The sequence below is a fragment of the Apteryx mantelli genome, chromosome Z (assembly GCF_036417845.1).
Source record: "Apteryx mantelli isolate bAptMan1 chromosome Z, bAptMan1.hap1, whole genome shotgun sequence".
NCBI classification, from domain to species: Eukaryota; Metazoa; Chordata; class Aves; order Apterygiformes; family Apterygidae; genus Apteryx; species Apteryx mantelli.
This window is the reverse complement of record NC_090020.1, coordinates 36,585,123-36,602,006: the sequence shown is the minus strand read 5'-3', so window position 1 is coordinate 36,602,006 and position 16,884 is coordinate 36,585,123. Positions and strand designations below refer to the sequence as shown.

General features: G+C 36.1%; 1 protein-coding gene across 4 annotated transcripts in view; it reads left to right on the top strand.

Annotated features, from left to right (window-relative positions):
* AUH (AU RNA binding methylglutaconyl-CoA hydratase) overlaps nucleotides 1-16,884 on the top strand; it is a 110,494-nt gene that overhangs the window by 27,205 nt on the left and 66,405 nt on the right. For all 4 annotated transcript variants that reach the window (XM_067315997.1, XM_067315999.1, XM_067315998.1 and 1 more), the window contains exon 4: nucleotides 8,726-8,812. In XM_067315997.1, the coding sequence (XP_067172098.1) occupies nucleotides 8,726-8,812 (87 nt within the window). The remainder of the gene's footprint in view (nucleotides 1-8,725; nucleotides 8,813-16,884) is intronic.

Sequence of the window (16,884 nt, the reverse complement as noted above, 5' to 3'; positions counted from 1 at the left end):
CTTACCTGTTACTTGCATGTTTGATTTGCAGTTTAAAATATGAAAACTAAGAGAACAGAAAAGGCAGAGAACAAGTTGTACTGCTTTATGAGGAAGATCTTTTCAGTAATACTCATAAAAAAGCTCATCTTCAAGAGCAAATTGTTAACAGTTCTTAGCTCAATAGATATTTCAGTAATACTTCTCCCTTTCTCTTCATCCTTAACTCTCAGATCTCTCTTACCTAGCAACTTAAAAAAAAAAAAATCTTTTACTGGTGTTTCATTTCTTAATGTTCTGAAATAGTACCAGAGTTATAAATACTGACAAAAGGGTTGATTTGAATATAAAATCTTTTAAGTATTCAGGAAAACACTAGAGCATCTTCAACATATTATTAGTTTATTTTGTGTGTTCTGTAGTTTTCTAAACATTCAAAGATGTGAGTATTCCTTTTTATTCTTAAAAGAAAAAAAAGCTTGCTTTCTGTCTTTTAATCTTGCAAATATGTTTTATTGTTTTTGAGTCATTTGTTCACCTTAGCCTTGGAAAAGGGGATAGACTCTCAAAGAAGAATATAAAATTGTTGCTCGGGTGTGCAGAGATCTCATTAGGAAGGAAGAAGCTCAGCTGGAGCTTAAACTGGTAACAGGTTTCAAGAATAACAAGAAAGGCTTCTTCAGGTATGTTAGTAGCAAGCAGAAGTACAAGGAAGATGTAGGTCCACTGCTGAATTGAGTACATTACATAACTCTACAGGGATCTGATGGGATGCTTCTGAGAGTGCTAGAAGAGTTTCCTGACCAACAGAGCCACCATCTATCATCTTTGAAAGATCTTGGAAGACCCAGATGATTGGAAAAAGGCAAATATTATCTGCATCTGCAAAAAAGACAACTTGGGAAGCTACAGACCAGTCAGCCTTGCTTCAGTCCCTGCAAAAAATGAAACAGGTCCTTGTGGAAGTTGTTTCCAGGCACATGAAAGATAAGAAAATGATTGGGAAGAGCCAGCTCAGATTTACCAAGGGTAAATCGTGCTTGAGCATCATTCTGTGATGAAGCAACTTGATCAGTGGATGAGAGTGAGCCTCAGATGCCATCTGTCTTGATTTTAACAAGGCCTTTGACATGGTCTCCCACAACATCCCTGTTGACAAGTCGATAAGATACGGACTGGATATATAGACCGTGAAAAGTGGCTAAACTGCCAAGATCAAAGGGTGGTGGTCAATGGCTTGAAGTCAAACTGGCAGCTGCTCACAGGTGGAATTCCTCAAGGGTCGATACTGTGTCTGGTACTGTTCAATATCTTTATAAACAATCTGATGACAGGACTGAACCCTTCCTGCATTTGCAGATGATAAAGTGAAAGGGTAGGTATGTGGGAAGGAGGAGCCACTCTTCAGAGAGACCTTGACAGGCTGGAAGATAGGGCCAACAGGAAGAAGATAAAGTCCTGCACCTGTGATGGAATAATCCCAAGCAGCAGAACACACTGAGGACGGAGACTGGGGTGTAGCCCTTCTGGGAAGGGCCTGGGGTAAGCTGAACATGAACCAGCAGTGTGCCCTGACAGTAAAGAAGGCAAACTGTGTCCTGGACTGCATCATGAAGAGGATGGCCAGCAGGTCAAGGATTTTGCTTATTCCACGGTCCTCAGCACTTACTAGCTGGCAAAGGGCCACTAAGGTGATTAGAGGCTTGGAAATCGGCAGGGGATCTAAGCAGTCTTCCCACACCTGAAAGATAGTTACAGAGGAAGTGGAGGTGTTCTCTTCACAGGGATGTACGATGACAGGACAAGAGGCAATGGGCACAAGTTGCTTCAGGGAAATTCCATCTGGATAAAATAAAATAGTTCTTCATTGTGAGAGCGATTAAACATTGGGATCAGTTTCCTAGAGAACTGGTGGCATCTCCCTTGCTATTAATAATCAAGCATTGACTTGACAGGGCCCTGGAGAACCTAGCCTAAGGCCATGCTTTCAGGAGGAGGATGGACCAGATGGTCTCCAGAGGTCCTTTCCAAACTAGATTTTTCTATGATTCTGTCAAACAAGTGATAATCTTTTAGTTTTGTTATTTTTGTGAAAGATGGCCAGTTTTTGAAGTCCAGGATAGTTAATATTTTAAAGCATTCTGTCTGTTCTTAATTGATCAGGCTGGATTGATTACCCAAGAATACATCAGCAGTAGTGCTAATTGGTAGGATTGATGATCGGTATAAGTATCCTTGGCCTGGCTGGACTGGGCAGATTAATGGATTCTTACTGGAACTTTTTCTTCGTTCACAACAACAAAAAATAATGATACTTGCAAATCATCTGTAAACAACAAGAAATAAATCAGATATATTTTTGCATTATGGAAGGATATACTCTAGCATTTATAATAGGAAATTTCCAGAATAAAATTGTGACTCTAGGAAGAAGTTGTTCATATCTGCACTCATAAAGATCACAGCAAAACCCATGCAACTGATTGGGAAATGACATTTCAACATATTTTCTTGTCTCAGTTACAGATGCTGTAATTCTTCAATTGCTGTGGTAGTTGTTTATGTCTTTTGGCTTGAAAAATAAATCTTTCATATATGAAATAGATTTAATCATGGCTTTGTATGTAACCATAGAGGTGATGTTAATAACTTAAAAAAAAAAAAAAATCTGTTCCTCTATGTACTACTCCTAGTCTAGTATTTCAGGTTTGTAGCAATGATAGAAATGAACTGTTACTTTTAAAGTCACTTTTTAAAGTGAAAATTTGAGCAAAGGAATGCAATTTGTCTGAAGTATTCTTGTTCATTTACTTGAATATAGCAGAAAGCTATCTTATTTTTACTTAAACTGTGTAGTAGAGACTTTCATTTTAAACTTGATTCTGTATGTATATCAGCTATTTCTGTAGACTGAGTAGGTTGTTATGTGTGATAGCTGAAAGCTTTGATTCACACTTTAATTAGGTGCACGCAATGCATATTTTGTCTGCAAAGCATAAAACTTTTTTTGTCTTTCACAGGCAAGAGATTTCCATAGTGGTTGGCTTTGATTTGTACTATAATTTGTCAAGCATATAGCTTTAAACAGAAAAATGCTAGATAAGGGCAAAATAAAAATCATTAATCTACATGATGGCATTACTGCTATTTAAATGGTGGTTTTGTATTGGAAGATTTTTAAGGGTATTAACTTGAAGTATATATCTGTTAGCAGAATAATATTCATAACTTTTATTGCTGTGGTATGTAGTTAACAAACATTAATTCTATTTAAACAAAGTTTTGATCTCCTGAGACTTTGTGCTGTTTTTAAGTGTATTTGCTTCATGAGGTGTTGCAGTTTCTCTAAAATTAGAAATTAATTTATTTTGAGTAAATTAATGTCAGAATGTAAAAGCTTTATTTTTGAGAAATTATGAAATACAGAGAAATGCTGGAAATTTGGAGGGGAAAAAAAAGGTTGTTAAATCTTTGCTTTCTGAGATTAAATTAAAAGTTGGCTGCAGTGTTGTCCTCAAATACGTATGCGCAGCTCCCTTCTGTGGTAGTCGTAACCTGATAAAAGTTGGTTGGGGGGATTCTGCTACTGATTTCAGCCAGACTTGGATTTATTGCATTGGCTTCTGTAGGAGTTGCACATACATCAGTTTTTGAGGGAAGCTGTTTACCTGAACATTGAAGGGTAGTTTTTTTTGTTCAGTAGTTACAAGTTAAGCTATAATGTTTGTGCAAGCTGGCCCTTTGCCTCAGTATTTTAGTTCAATATCTTAAGTAGTATTTTTCTGTGTAGAAGAGGAGTAATATTAGTTTTCAATTCACTTCCATTCTTTATATGGGAATGAGCCGTGTATAAGTATACAGCAATTATTGGTGAGGTAGTACATGTCTGCTTAAAAGCAAAGCAAGTTTCTTTCATAAATTCCTTATTAACTTGTTTCCTCAGGTTATTAAGCGTGTTAGAGGTGGTGCCTCTGTACCGTGCAGTTTTTAGTGTTCCTATTTTGGTGTTTCTTGGCATTTGATCTGTTTACCTGTGTACCTTCTGAAAATCTTGGATGTCGCTTCCTTACTGAATTCCTGCTGTACAAACAGAACTGGCCCATTTGCTTTTAGCGAGGTCAAGGTGCAAGCTGAAGGTAACATTGCTGCAGTAAGAATTTAATACTCTATTCTATGTCAAATACCTGTGCATGAGCCTTTTCAGAGAAAAGGCAGTTTGGGCACCTTTTGGCACTCAATAGAATAACTCCACTGTTTGGTTTTTGGTGTGCCAGATATGTAAAACAATTACTTTTACAATAAAAATACTTATTGAGTATGGTTAAAATTTTGAGTATGATATATAACCCATTATGATTAATGCCTTCATTAGTTTACAGCTTTTGTGGCATATTCTAGAGGTATGTGTCAAAGCACTGTATATGGTACTGTACAAGAAAATTTCTAGGCATTTAAGTATCGCATTTGGAAAGCGAGGCTTGTAGAAGATGTTTTGAACAGATTTCTCAAATTCAGCACTTAGCTTTTCAACAGTAAATAAATTCTGTTTAGAGAGTGTGTGAAAATATCCAAATAAGGCAAGAGACATAGGGATCAGAGCAATCGCTGTGAAACTTAAAATCTTTTGGAGTGTTTTCTAAGTTAAATAGCCTTTCTTGTCATATAGAAGTGTAGGTGGGAATATTCTGGTGAATAACAGAAATATGCCTGTCTTGCTGGACTCCCCTTGGCTTTCTCAAATAAACACTTCTGGCATCATTGTGAAGTGCAAGTTAAGCACATGCTGCAAAACTGTCTAGACTAACAGTGTACAACAGCCAGCCATTCAATAGCCAATTATTTAAAAAATATGAAGAAGATTAATTGCATCAGGGTTCTAACATTCACGGGAAGTAAGGTTAAAAAATAGATAACGTTTTTGTGTTCCCCTAATATTGGGTGGAAAAAACATGAGGGTGATGGATCAAAATTAAACAGAGATAGTCCTCAGGGTGGACAGACTTCAGTAGAGATACAGGTAGTATTTAAAACAAAATCCACCTTTGTGCTAGTAGCTATAAGGGTTGATCTGCCTATACCACATTGTTTATGTACCTACTGCTCAGCAGGTCTGGATAAGTCCTGTGCATGTCTCCAAAATAATGTTTTTATACTGGTATTTTGCAACCAGTTCATTTGAGATCTGCAGTACAGTTCTCTGTTTATTTCATAAATTTGGAAGTAATGCTTTTGTGAATGAAGCTGGTTCAAGAAGCATTTCTGCACGAGTGGAGAGTACCTGTGCTAAACCTAATGTAGCTCTAGAAGAAAGCTGGTAGTAGTGTCAACATAGTCTTTCACTGTTGCATTTCTCTTTTGTTCTGTGCTAACTTCTAGTAATCGGAGAACAGCTGTGCATGGCCCTTGAAAGGGGGTTTATAAAGGGCTGGGAGCAGAGAGGTGAGAGCTAGTGAGCGTGACCCCAAACCCTAGAATCTCAGTTAGTTTTGACTAGCTTTTGCTGTGTTTCTAGGTGAATAAGATCCAGCCACAAGGATAGAGCATCAAGATGCCAAAACACGTAATGTGGAGAAAACAGTGACTCAGTACAGACCGGATGGATGTGGGGACATAATTACAGTGTAAAATCAGTCTGCAGCAGTTGGTGTGCCTCAGCTCAGTGGCAATTTTGGCTCCCCCTTCCTTATGCTGTGGGGTAGGAAGGCTTAGAGAAGCCCGCACTCAGTGCAGTGTAGAGTCACAGCTCCTGAAGCCTGTTGGGATTAGGTGTGGGGAAGGGGATAGGCCAAACATATCCACCTATTTCAACTGTGGTCCATGGGAGAGTTGCAAAGGTTCATTCTGTGAGAGAATTTGCAGTTTGAAAATCTTCAGCTCCTTTGCTGTTCTCAGCAGTTGAGCAAATATTTTCAGATACTTAGAAGTACTAAACTTGGGATGAGAGGAGGGATCTTTATTGCAGTAGCTGAGAGAGTGGAAGTCTTTGCTTGAAGCTGCACTCTTCTTCATGGCTACCTTCTGTAATGTAACCTTTCCTACTTCTGACTTGAGAACAGATTTTGAAGAAACATGTGAATAGTTCTTTGCTATATGGATCAAAGAATTCCTCAAGAATTTTGATCAGTGGTTTAATCTTACAACAGGAACGAAAGTATTAAGTCGCTGGTGGTTCTGTCTCCTGTGAACCAGAGGATGCTGAGGCGAGTCTTCTGCTGGAGTGCAATGAATGGTTTCTGCCTAAGGGTCTTCTCTCTGGAAAAAGCTTCAGCTACTGTTATCACAACACTTTGGAGTGCTAAAATAGGAAAGTATTATGAAAAGTCCTTTTTCCATTCCCTCTTCTGTGATGAGGGAGAAATACTTAAAAAGAAGAAAAAGGGAAATGTAAGATTACAGAAGTTGGGTGAAGCACTAAGAGCAAATATTGTACCAGAAATTCTTTCTAGAATATTCATAATTATTAACTTTAAGATGACACTTCACCTTTTAATATATTCTTATGCAAATTTTTGTTGAAAATAAATTTCAGCAAATAACTTCAAATAAATATATATTCTAAATGAAGATGTCTGCAGTTTGTGGGGTTTTTTTTTGTTTTATACAGTTATTTTTTGTGTTGAGCTCTTTTTTAAAGAATCTGAATAAAACCTAACAATTGCCTTAAAGTCTATCTTGACAGTACATTTTTTAACAATAATATTGGGAGCATTTTAGGTTCCCTATTTCTCTTTCAAAGTTGACTTTATATACTTCCCAAGGGTATGGCCAAGTGAGCAGGATTTTGATATATGAAAGTTTTGAGTTGGATTTCATACAACCATATAATGCTCTAGTCCCTAAAGCACAGGTTTTCTTCTTGTTGTTCTTACATAGGCAATAATTTGCTTGTAGACAGAGTGGTAGAAGCTAGAGCCAGACATTAAGAAATTCATGTCAGAGAAGCAATTTTTTTTTCCCCCTCTCCATTCACATACTTGTTAGTGTAGCTTTTAAAGCATGTTTTGCCACCATGTTTTGTAAAGCAGCCTCTTTCAGTTACAGAACTCTGCACATAAATGCGTTTGTGGAAGTTGTTTGTAGTTGCGTATGTTTTAAAGGCCTACCGAGATTTATACACATTCACATGCAAATTTTGTTTGCCTTTGAGGTTTTTGGCAAGTTTTCGTTACCCATTAATTGTGAATTAGCAAGGTGGACATTTGTAGTGATTTTTGCTACAGTACAGACTTGACCGCAATAGTCCACATTTTACACTAACTGCTCAACTGGCTCGTCACACTGTTGTCAGCTGGGGCATATCCTGGAAGATTGTTTGGAAACTTTTGGCGAGCTGTCTGGTAGTGTAACTTAAATTTGACATAATTTAGCGGGAACCGTACACACGTAGTCAGGACTAATGCTTCACTGTTTTTGGATTGGACGTGCATAGAAAGAGAACATAGGCCACAGGAAAATGGGAAGCCTGGCTATGATGAAAGTAGAAGGGAGGGTGTAGAGCTTGTTTTTTGGCCATGTTATCTTAAAATGGCAGCTGGATGTCCATCAGAAAACGTCAGTCAAATTGAGATACTGATTTTGACAAAAAAAGGCTAGAGTTGTGAGTTTTAACTCCTGTTGTCGACAAAAATGCATCTAAAACCACGTTTGACAAGGAGGATCTAGCATCAGTTAAGCCCAGAAAGGTAAAAGGGGTGCCTGTGACGCTTAATTTTAAACTTTGAGTTAGATCTTAATTGAATAAAAATCTGATGCCTTTTTTGAAATGGATAGTATTTTGGCTCTCGTGGTAGGGAAATATAAAACTATTTCTGTTGAGGTTATATGTCTTGTGTTTAGCCCTTTCAGACATCAGCCAAGAGACTAACAGGTTCATTTTTACAAAATGGAAAGAAATACTCGCTAAATTCTGGTGGGAATGTTGCACATCTTCAGAGAATAAATGTGTCTATGCAGATTTTTGTCTGTTTCATGTATTCTTCCTCTGGAAAAAAAAAAAACACCTTTATCTTTTTCAGTATTAAGCTATTATTATTATTGCCTGTTTCTCTTTCCTACATATTCATGATAAAAAATTTCAGTTCCGCACAATGGTAAATTTTTAAGAGCATGTTTTTATAGTCACCTCTGGTTATACTGTGCTTTATAATAAGCAGAAGTACATGTTCATGAAGAAATAGATTAAACGTCATTTCAAGTTTTAGCTTTTGGGGGAAGCTAAAAGGAAGTATGTAATGTCTTCAAATACATTTCAGTGAAATAAGCTGAAAAATGCTAGTATGTCCACTGTAAAAGTTTTTATTTAGTTAAATGAAGTCTATTACTGTAAAAACATTCATCCTAGGGATTTTTGCATTCTATTCATTATCCCTTACTAGTAGATCATAATATGAAAAATGCATAATTATCAGACTTTGTGACACAGTTGGGAAAATAAAAGTATATATCTCAGATGAAATATTAACTTATATTCTGTTTTTCATAAACTATTTTAATTTGAGGAAGAAACGTAACTGGGAAGAATATACTTCGTGAAAATTTGGTGGCTAATTTGATTGTTGTTGTTTTTTGCAGAGTAAAAGTTCTGTGTTGTATTTTCCTTGAAATCTGTGGAAAACGAATGTGATCAGTTTGGCCTTGTCTCAAAGTAGGCTTAAATATTTTGGCACACAACAATATTTTACTTCTGAAAGCATATTTATGGTACTGTATACAGCTTACTAACATACATGTGAAATGTCATTTACAGGTGCTGACCTTAAAGAAAGAGCAAAAATGCACTCAAGTGAAGTTAGTTCTTTTGTCTCAAAAGCAAGAGCAACTATTAACGAAATGGGTAAGTAACCTCTCCTTCGAACAATGCCTCATTTAACTCTACCCTGGAAAGGTCGGATCAAAGGAATGATGTAAACGTGCATGAATAATTCTTGACACGTAATAGGATATCCACCACTATTCATACTGATGAGACAAATATGAATCATGGTGCGTTACTTTTTTAAATATGTCCTGTAGAATTCGACTTTATTTTCTAGAATTCTAGAAAAAGCTAAATTTCATCTGAAATAGAGTTGACTTATACTTCTTTCTTCGTGAAGGAATGATTGTTTTGTGACATCTAAGTGCTTTGGAATTTAATTTTTACTATTGTGTTCCTCTGTTTGGTATAATTAATACAGCCTTTAATATGTTTTAGAAACATGTTAGGAATCTAGTGTTGATAGAAAAGGTGCCATGTAAAATTTTGTTGAATGTACATCTGTTTTGTTGTAATAGAACTTGTTAACAGTCTGGGATTTTAATTCTATTTGATTTGTACCATTTCTTAATAGTAACTTCCCTGAAATCTTAAAATTAGGAATGCACCATCGAATCATTATATATCTATGGCTCTGCAGATGAATTTTAACATAATTTTTTCTTAATGTGGCATGGCCAATATGTTTTGTTAAAAGGAGAAGTGAAGTGTACCAACTTTGAAACAAGTCATTTTATTCATATGAATTATGTAAGCAACTTATTTTGTCATTTGATATTTTGGCATAGTCTGCAGAAAATTTTCGGTAAACCGCTGCCTTTTTAAAACCTTAAATATGTAATCATGCAGGTCTGCTGCATGATATTTACACTCCTTTTAAAGAAAATGTGTGTTGACACAAGTTACTGTGTTACATTATAGGGGTGTATGCTGTGTATATATGTTTAAGTAGTAAGAAGTTTGGAAGATGTAGTCTTACACTAATATCAGCAAACCTCTGCAACCAGTTTAGTCATTCCTGGTTTATATTGTTGAGAATGAGAACAAATATAAATAACCTAATTTAGGATATTACTTAACATTGCATTTAACCTAACTGAAATCCATGGAATATGAGATGGAGCAAAAAACTGCGCCTTGTTTTTAAATTTATGATGAATAAGGTAGTGATAGTGGGGAAAAAAAAAATACCTCTGAGGAATAAATTGTTTCTGAGAGAGTGATTTTTTTAATGCATTTCCTTTATAACATTGGGCCGGATTCATATCTTTCTTTGGCAGAATGTTATGGATGGAAACCAGTAGGTTATGGCAGATAAATAACAGACTACTGAAGAACAAGTCTTTAATTGGGGACTTCATGGAGATATTTGAGTTCTTGAATTAATATCTTGTCTTTGAAGTGAAGCAGATCCTCAAGGTTCTTAAAAAAAAAAAAAAAAAAAAAAATCAATAAAATATCCAGAAATGAATAGACCATTAATTTCCTTCAGCAGATACTGTATTTCATGTTGAAGTTAGTCCTCTCATTGGAATGCAAAGCAAGAGGCAACAAGTTGTTCCATTTGGTTACTTTGTAAGATTTTTTTTTTTTTTTAGGCAAATTCCTTAGCTCTAAGCAATAATTTTTCAGCCTTTCTTGAACTGAAGTTGCTGAGAATACTTACTGCACTACTATTAATGTTTAAATAGAGGTAGTAGGCATTAAGATTTTTCCTTTTATTGGAGTTAAGAGTACCTGTTTGTTTTTATTTTTAAGTGAGAAAATTCTTAAAAGCTGAAAAAATCTTTGGATTCTACATTCTTTACTGAATAACTGGAAAAGTATAAGCAGGGATTTGATGCTTTAATTTGCTTCAGAGCTGAAAGACTGTATGGCAAATGTTTGATTGTCTTCAACTTAATTAACTTGCCTGTGAGACTGTTTAAATACTGAGTATGTAAGCAAATTTCCAGTGTTATTTAGAAGGTTTACAATGGATCATTGCACTAACAGTGAATTACATGAAGTTTAAGAGACCAGAAATAGTACTGAGGGGTACTTTCATTCTTCTGTCTCCATTCTTTTCCTCAAGAAAGGAGCATGAAATTGTGAGTAAGTGAAATTGCGTATTTGAGAACATAAATCACTGAAATATCTAGATAGGAAGGTTTGTGAGGGGATGTAGCTAATTAGACAAGCTGTAAGCTGGAAAAGAGAAAAAAGACTTTGAACATAGCCCTTGGTAAATGTCTTAACAGCACTTTTGCTTATTTTGGGTGGAGGACTGTCTCTTTTTTGCCATTTCAGCTTTCTTAAAAAAAGGGGGGAGGGGGGCAAAAAAAGCCAGTTACTAAGTAGAAGGTTTTTTAATGGTAGCATGGTGTCTGGGTATCTCCTACTCACTGTTTTTGCATGCAAACTAATGGCAATTGGTTGTTCAGGATTAGAGAAGAATATTGCAATATCACTTCTAATGTTATTGTTCAATTTTCATACCATATATGTTTGGACAGTACACAAATAGGTGTATTTTAAAACCTGGAAATTAGATTGATGCATATGGTGTGATGCTGTATGATGACGCCCTGATGAATAGAAGTGAACATTAATTTTTTTTAGCAAGTCAGAGGTTCTCAGTTCTTCTTTTCTTCTTCTGAAGAAGTGGTCTGGCATTACAAAATGCAACTTCGATGGAACTAGTGGGACACTGTATTTGCATTGGATTACTGGCAATGAATGAGCATATTGAAAATAAGCAGATCAAGGTATTTTTCCTGCCCAGCAACAACCAGAATGTTATGAGATGGTTAAAGAAGGAAAAGAATTCTCCAACGATTATTTGCTGCTGCACAAATGCTCTACAGCTAGGGAACAATATTTCCAATTTCCCACTTTGTTCTTTTTCTACCCAAGTTTAATGCTGTAATCTCATTTAAAATGTGTTCTACTGCTTGCTCTTCAGAAATAGGTCATGTTTTGATAATTCTGTTTGTGTTCAGCTGTCTGGCCTAGTAAGGAGATGTTTCTTTTTAACAGTGTTTTCAGAAAGAAAAAACATTGTTATCTCTGTAGATGAAATGCTTGAAAGTTGCTTATATCTTGAGTAACTGGATAAACTTAGTTTTTTAGAATTGACACATCCTGGCTTGCTTTAGTTGCTGTCAATTTCATGATGTTTAAAATCCTTGCATTAGTGGTTTTCTAGAAGGCTGCAGTATCATTTTTGGAATACAGCTACAGAAAGGAATTTTCTGGAAATTAAAAGCATACTGCACTTGTTTGTTACAGTATTTTTATGGGATTAATTTATAACTTCTTGCTAAATTTGGGTGAAGTATTAAGACTGCAGTAAATATCACTTAGTATAAAAATAAGCACTTGGAAAAAAGCTGAAAAAACTGTACTGAGCTATTAGTTGCAGCTCTAAGAGCTTTAAGTTGAGGGGAAAAAAATCAAAGCAGCTTCTATTTTTAGCAGTGATTGCTTTTGCTAAAATTATATCGGAGTTGTGTGGGTTGTCTTCCCCCCCCACCCCCCCTTAAGAGTAGGAATATGAGACTACTTGTCCATTAGTATATTCTGCCTTAAGGCTCTTCGTTACTGACGTAAGGCTGCTTTTACATTCAAGAAAGCTCAGAGAGAAAAACATTAATAGATCTCTTGAAAACATATACAACAAAACAAGCCGCCTGACAAAATGAAATCAAATCTTATGGACTCCCAGAACCCCCCCCCCCCATTTTTTTTTTTGACATTTTGGGGAGAAATGCCATCATTATGGGTCAGATCTTCAGCATATGTTATATGGAATAGCTCCCAATTAAATCCGTGCTCTTTTGTTTCTTTTTACTAGCTGTGGGGTCTGGGCTGTGGTATTACGATTGTATGTACGTTTTCAGCTGCAAAGCAAACTGAGGCTACAGAAGGAGCAGAATGCAATAAGCACTCATCACCAGAAAAATAACTTGTTTAACACAGGGAAAAAGTGAAACTACAGAAAAAATTTGGCCTAGGCAGATCTTAGTAATTGCTCAAGGTGAGGTTTGACCCCAACCTGTAACACGTGAGAAACACTGTTGGTTGTCAAAGCTCTTCTGAAGAACATAAAAGGCATTAAGTGCCTAAATCCCACTGGACGACAGTAGGAATTGGAGACTGACTTTCCTGGGTACTTTTGAAAATTCCAGCTGAAGCATGATCAAGCTTGGTTTTGTATCTCATTGGAAGGCAAAACAGCTTTCTAGTGGCCTGATGAAACCTAGAGCTGACCTGAGCTAAGAAGGGAGACCTTTTTACTGAAGCACTAATATTTGCTCAGTGGAAATAACTTTTTTTTTTTTTTTATCGGACATGTTCCACTCAAAACTTACGTTGCTTCGTTTATGACACCTGGTTAGTTTAAGTCCATAAGTTGTGATATGACTTAAAAAAGGTAATACTAAGTAACTTTGTTTAGACATAGCCTTCACAGGTATGATTATTTTTAACATATCCAACTTGAATGTGACTCTCCTGAATAAAAGCACCTTGCATTCAGTTACTTGCATTTTGTTTCCTTAACAATGATGGCTTTTTTATTGGGGTAAGCATTTCTTTTTATTCAAAGTAGCTATAAATCTATATAGACTGTCTGTGTGTGTCTGTGTGTGTGTATATGTATACACACACACAGACACACACATAAATATATATATATATTCTCCTTAGCAGTATTCTTAGCAGTCTTCTGTCATTCTGGCTCTTCTCTGTGGTAACCAAACTTTTAATTTACCTAATAGAGTGCCCTTGCTCATCCTTCAAGAAAATAATCTATTCAGTAAAAAGTTTGGTTTTTGAGTATTAAAGATCATGCATTCTTGGAAATACTTGTTGTGCCAAACAATATGCTACAGGTTTTTTGAATGCAAGCTGTCAAAACTTGGTCCCAGAGGTTCCAAGAGTGGGATCAGAATTATACAATTTTCATTACTTCTGGTCTGTTAACTGCCATCATGCTTTCTTATGGTAAAGCCTCAAAAATAGGAAAGAAAGATCATTGAGGTCCAGTTCAGTGCCTTGTTTTAGGGGCTTCTGTGGAGCATTGCTGACTGTCTGGCATAAATCTGTTTTGTTCTCTGGTGCAGGTATGCCAAAAACATAGAAGTTAAATATGGTGAAAGAATGTTCCCTTGCATAGTAAACTGAATGTGAAATTTGATTCTTAAAATGTAGAATATTTAATCTTTGCTATGATATTTTATGTGTGTTAAGTTCCTAACTTCTAAATTTCACTTTCTTCTGCTCTCCAAAGGATATGTTGATGACTATTGCCTTTATTTTGAGGATTATTTACTACTTTGAGATTGCTTTAAGGATTTTCTTGAGTTTTTACAGTATGATTGATATTGCATAAAAATATGTATGTTGGAAAAGTCTGGATGGTGTGAGGAATGGTCCATAAATTTCCATCCAGTATTTAAGATGTTTTTGTAAAGGAGAAAGAAGGGATCCAAATTTGTTTCTGGACAAAATGGAGTAAAATGCATTTTGCAATTTCTTATGCAATCATATATTTATAGATCTTATGCAATACATGCTCAGCTTAAATTCATTCTGTAATAGCTGTTGTGCTATGAAATTTCACCTCACGCAGACATGCAGATGTTCCTAGTGAACAGATTTACAGCTTGATATATCACTTTTCTTTCTGTACCAAGAGATTTTGCACAGTTTCTTCCTTTAATAAACATGATTTTCACATGATGCATCATATCAAGAGACTAAAATATTTGAGGGTAAGTATTTTGTCCTGATAGAACATTTGCTTATTTTGGAGCTTCAGGAACAGTGTGGGAATTAGCTGTATTAATTTCAAACTGTAATAGGTTTGCTGTTTACTTTGCTGCTGGTTATACAAATGAGTGAGAGTTTTAGAATTTGGTGATCCATTGTTAAATGAAGGATGATAGAAGTCTACTTTATGAAGACTACTTTCCACTGCCTGTGGCAGAAACGTGTAAACCAATTTGATTAGGTTTAGGAAGATGCTCAAAACCTCAGGAAAGTTTAAGGTGACAACTTTTGAAGCAACCATGATTTAAAATGGATATACAATTGCCTGTCACTTAAGGAAGGTACACATAATCCAGGAATGAATATTGGGCAGTTGGAAAAACTAACAAGTAGACTGTCTTGCCCAGACTAGGTGTTTGGTGAGTTTCTGATACAGAACCTACCAAAATGAGGGATGACGTTCTAGGGTTAGGTAAGAAAACTTACACTCAGACATTTTTATTTTCAACTTTATATCTTTGGTTTTATTGTTATAGATAAATCATACAAATCTCATGTTGTATATCATCTAGATCATAGTCTGTTTTTGACAAATATTTATCTCCTGATTACTCTGCTTCAAGAGACAACTGCATATATAACATCAACCAAATCCATCTGGATTTGCTGAAGGTAAATCTGGGCAGCAAAGATGGAGTGCTCTAGTTCAGTAATCCAGTGAGAAGAACCGTGAGCTTCTCTCTTGGGGAAATGCAGGTGCAGGCCATAACTTGAAAAAGCCTTCACTGGGAGGCTGAATGAACTATCAAAGATAGAAGTCATATATGACAAATGACAAATTTATAGCTGATGCTGCCATGCTTAGCACCCTCATTCTCAGACACCATGGTCTCCCTGTGTTGCTGAAGCTGTGAAAGGGCGATTTTTGGCACAGTGTTTCTTCTGCTATGGTATGCTGTTGCCTGTTCAGCTGAAGCGCTATGCTCCAGCATGGCTAATATAGCCTAAGACTGCTAGTATTCTGAAGCACATTGCTGCGCCCTTGGTTGTTTTCCAGTAGTAGCTTTGATTTACTGCTTCTCTTGATGTTGAATTAATTTAAGATACCCTTTGACTAAGTATTGCCTGTTTCCTAAATAGACAGTGCTGTCCCTGCAGAGCTGAAAATATGTGCTTTGTCAAATAGCATTGGATTGTTTTTAATTAAAAAACACAGTTCTAAACTTTCTACCATTATAATGCCAATGAGTGCAACATTAAACTTCTCTACCAAAATGTTTATTAGCTATTTATATGACAGTGTTGCTTCCAGGATTGTTCATGCACTTTTTTCTTCCCATAATAATAACTTTCTAAAACTTATTATACAAAGGACACAGAAACAGAGGGTGTGAATATTAGGATCAGCTGATTTTCCTTCCCACAGGTCTAAGGATTAGGGAAGGAGGTGGCTTTGCACAGCAGATCCTTTTCTTTGATCTCACTGCTGTTCAGTCTTGCCATGAATTAATATAGTCTTAGCTATAGTTTAAGTTTTCCCTCTGGTAGTAATTTCAAATGCTGTTCTGTGAGGAAAAGGGACTGTGCTCTGGACGTAGCTCTTTCATTTTCCTCCCACAAAAAAACTGCAAAAAGAGGTGTTCTGCATGGTCAAATTGTCTTTTGAGATCATTATAGCCAGGTTGCACACTGACTATTAAAACATGCCTCCAGTATGACCTGCTGCTGTCCACTGCTTCTGTCCCCTCTCAAGGGTGTCACATTACTTAGGCTTGATGTGTTGAGAAACTCTTCCCCTTCCTCATCCTGTTCAGGTTTGAATGTGAATGTTTCTGTCTCTGAATGAGAGGGAATAATTTGTTAGCTCTTTTGCCTTGCCTGCCTCAGTCTCTGGCCCTGTGCCTAGAACCAATTAATATTCAAAGGGCAGCAGCACCTGGCATGGTACAGAGAGTATTACGCTGCTCTGTGCTATCCAAGAAAACCTAGGCTAGTCGCTTGAGCCCAGCAATAGTTTTTGACTCCAGAATGGTTAAGTCTTACATTGAACATGGATTTTTATCTAGATGTGTACTGGATAGGAAGGTGGCCAGAACTGCTTTGATGATGTTACAGAGCTGGAATTTTTATTTGCTTGTTTGTTTTTTTTAAGCTTACTGTGAAACAGTTTTTTAGAGACTTCTTTGTTTCCTGTGTAGCGTTCAGTGAAGGAGCTGATTGAAAATATTACTTACTACATGAAGCTAATATAGAACTAAAGACATTTTAGCATTAGAGCAGTTGAAATTTAATTCCATGTTTCATTTAAGAGTGGAGAAAGTAACTAATATAGGAATATGATGAAATATTCATATGTATATGAAATATTGATGAAAACAGATACAGGAGAAAAATTT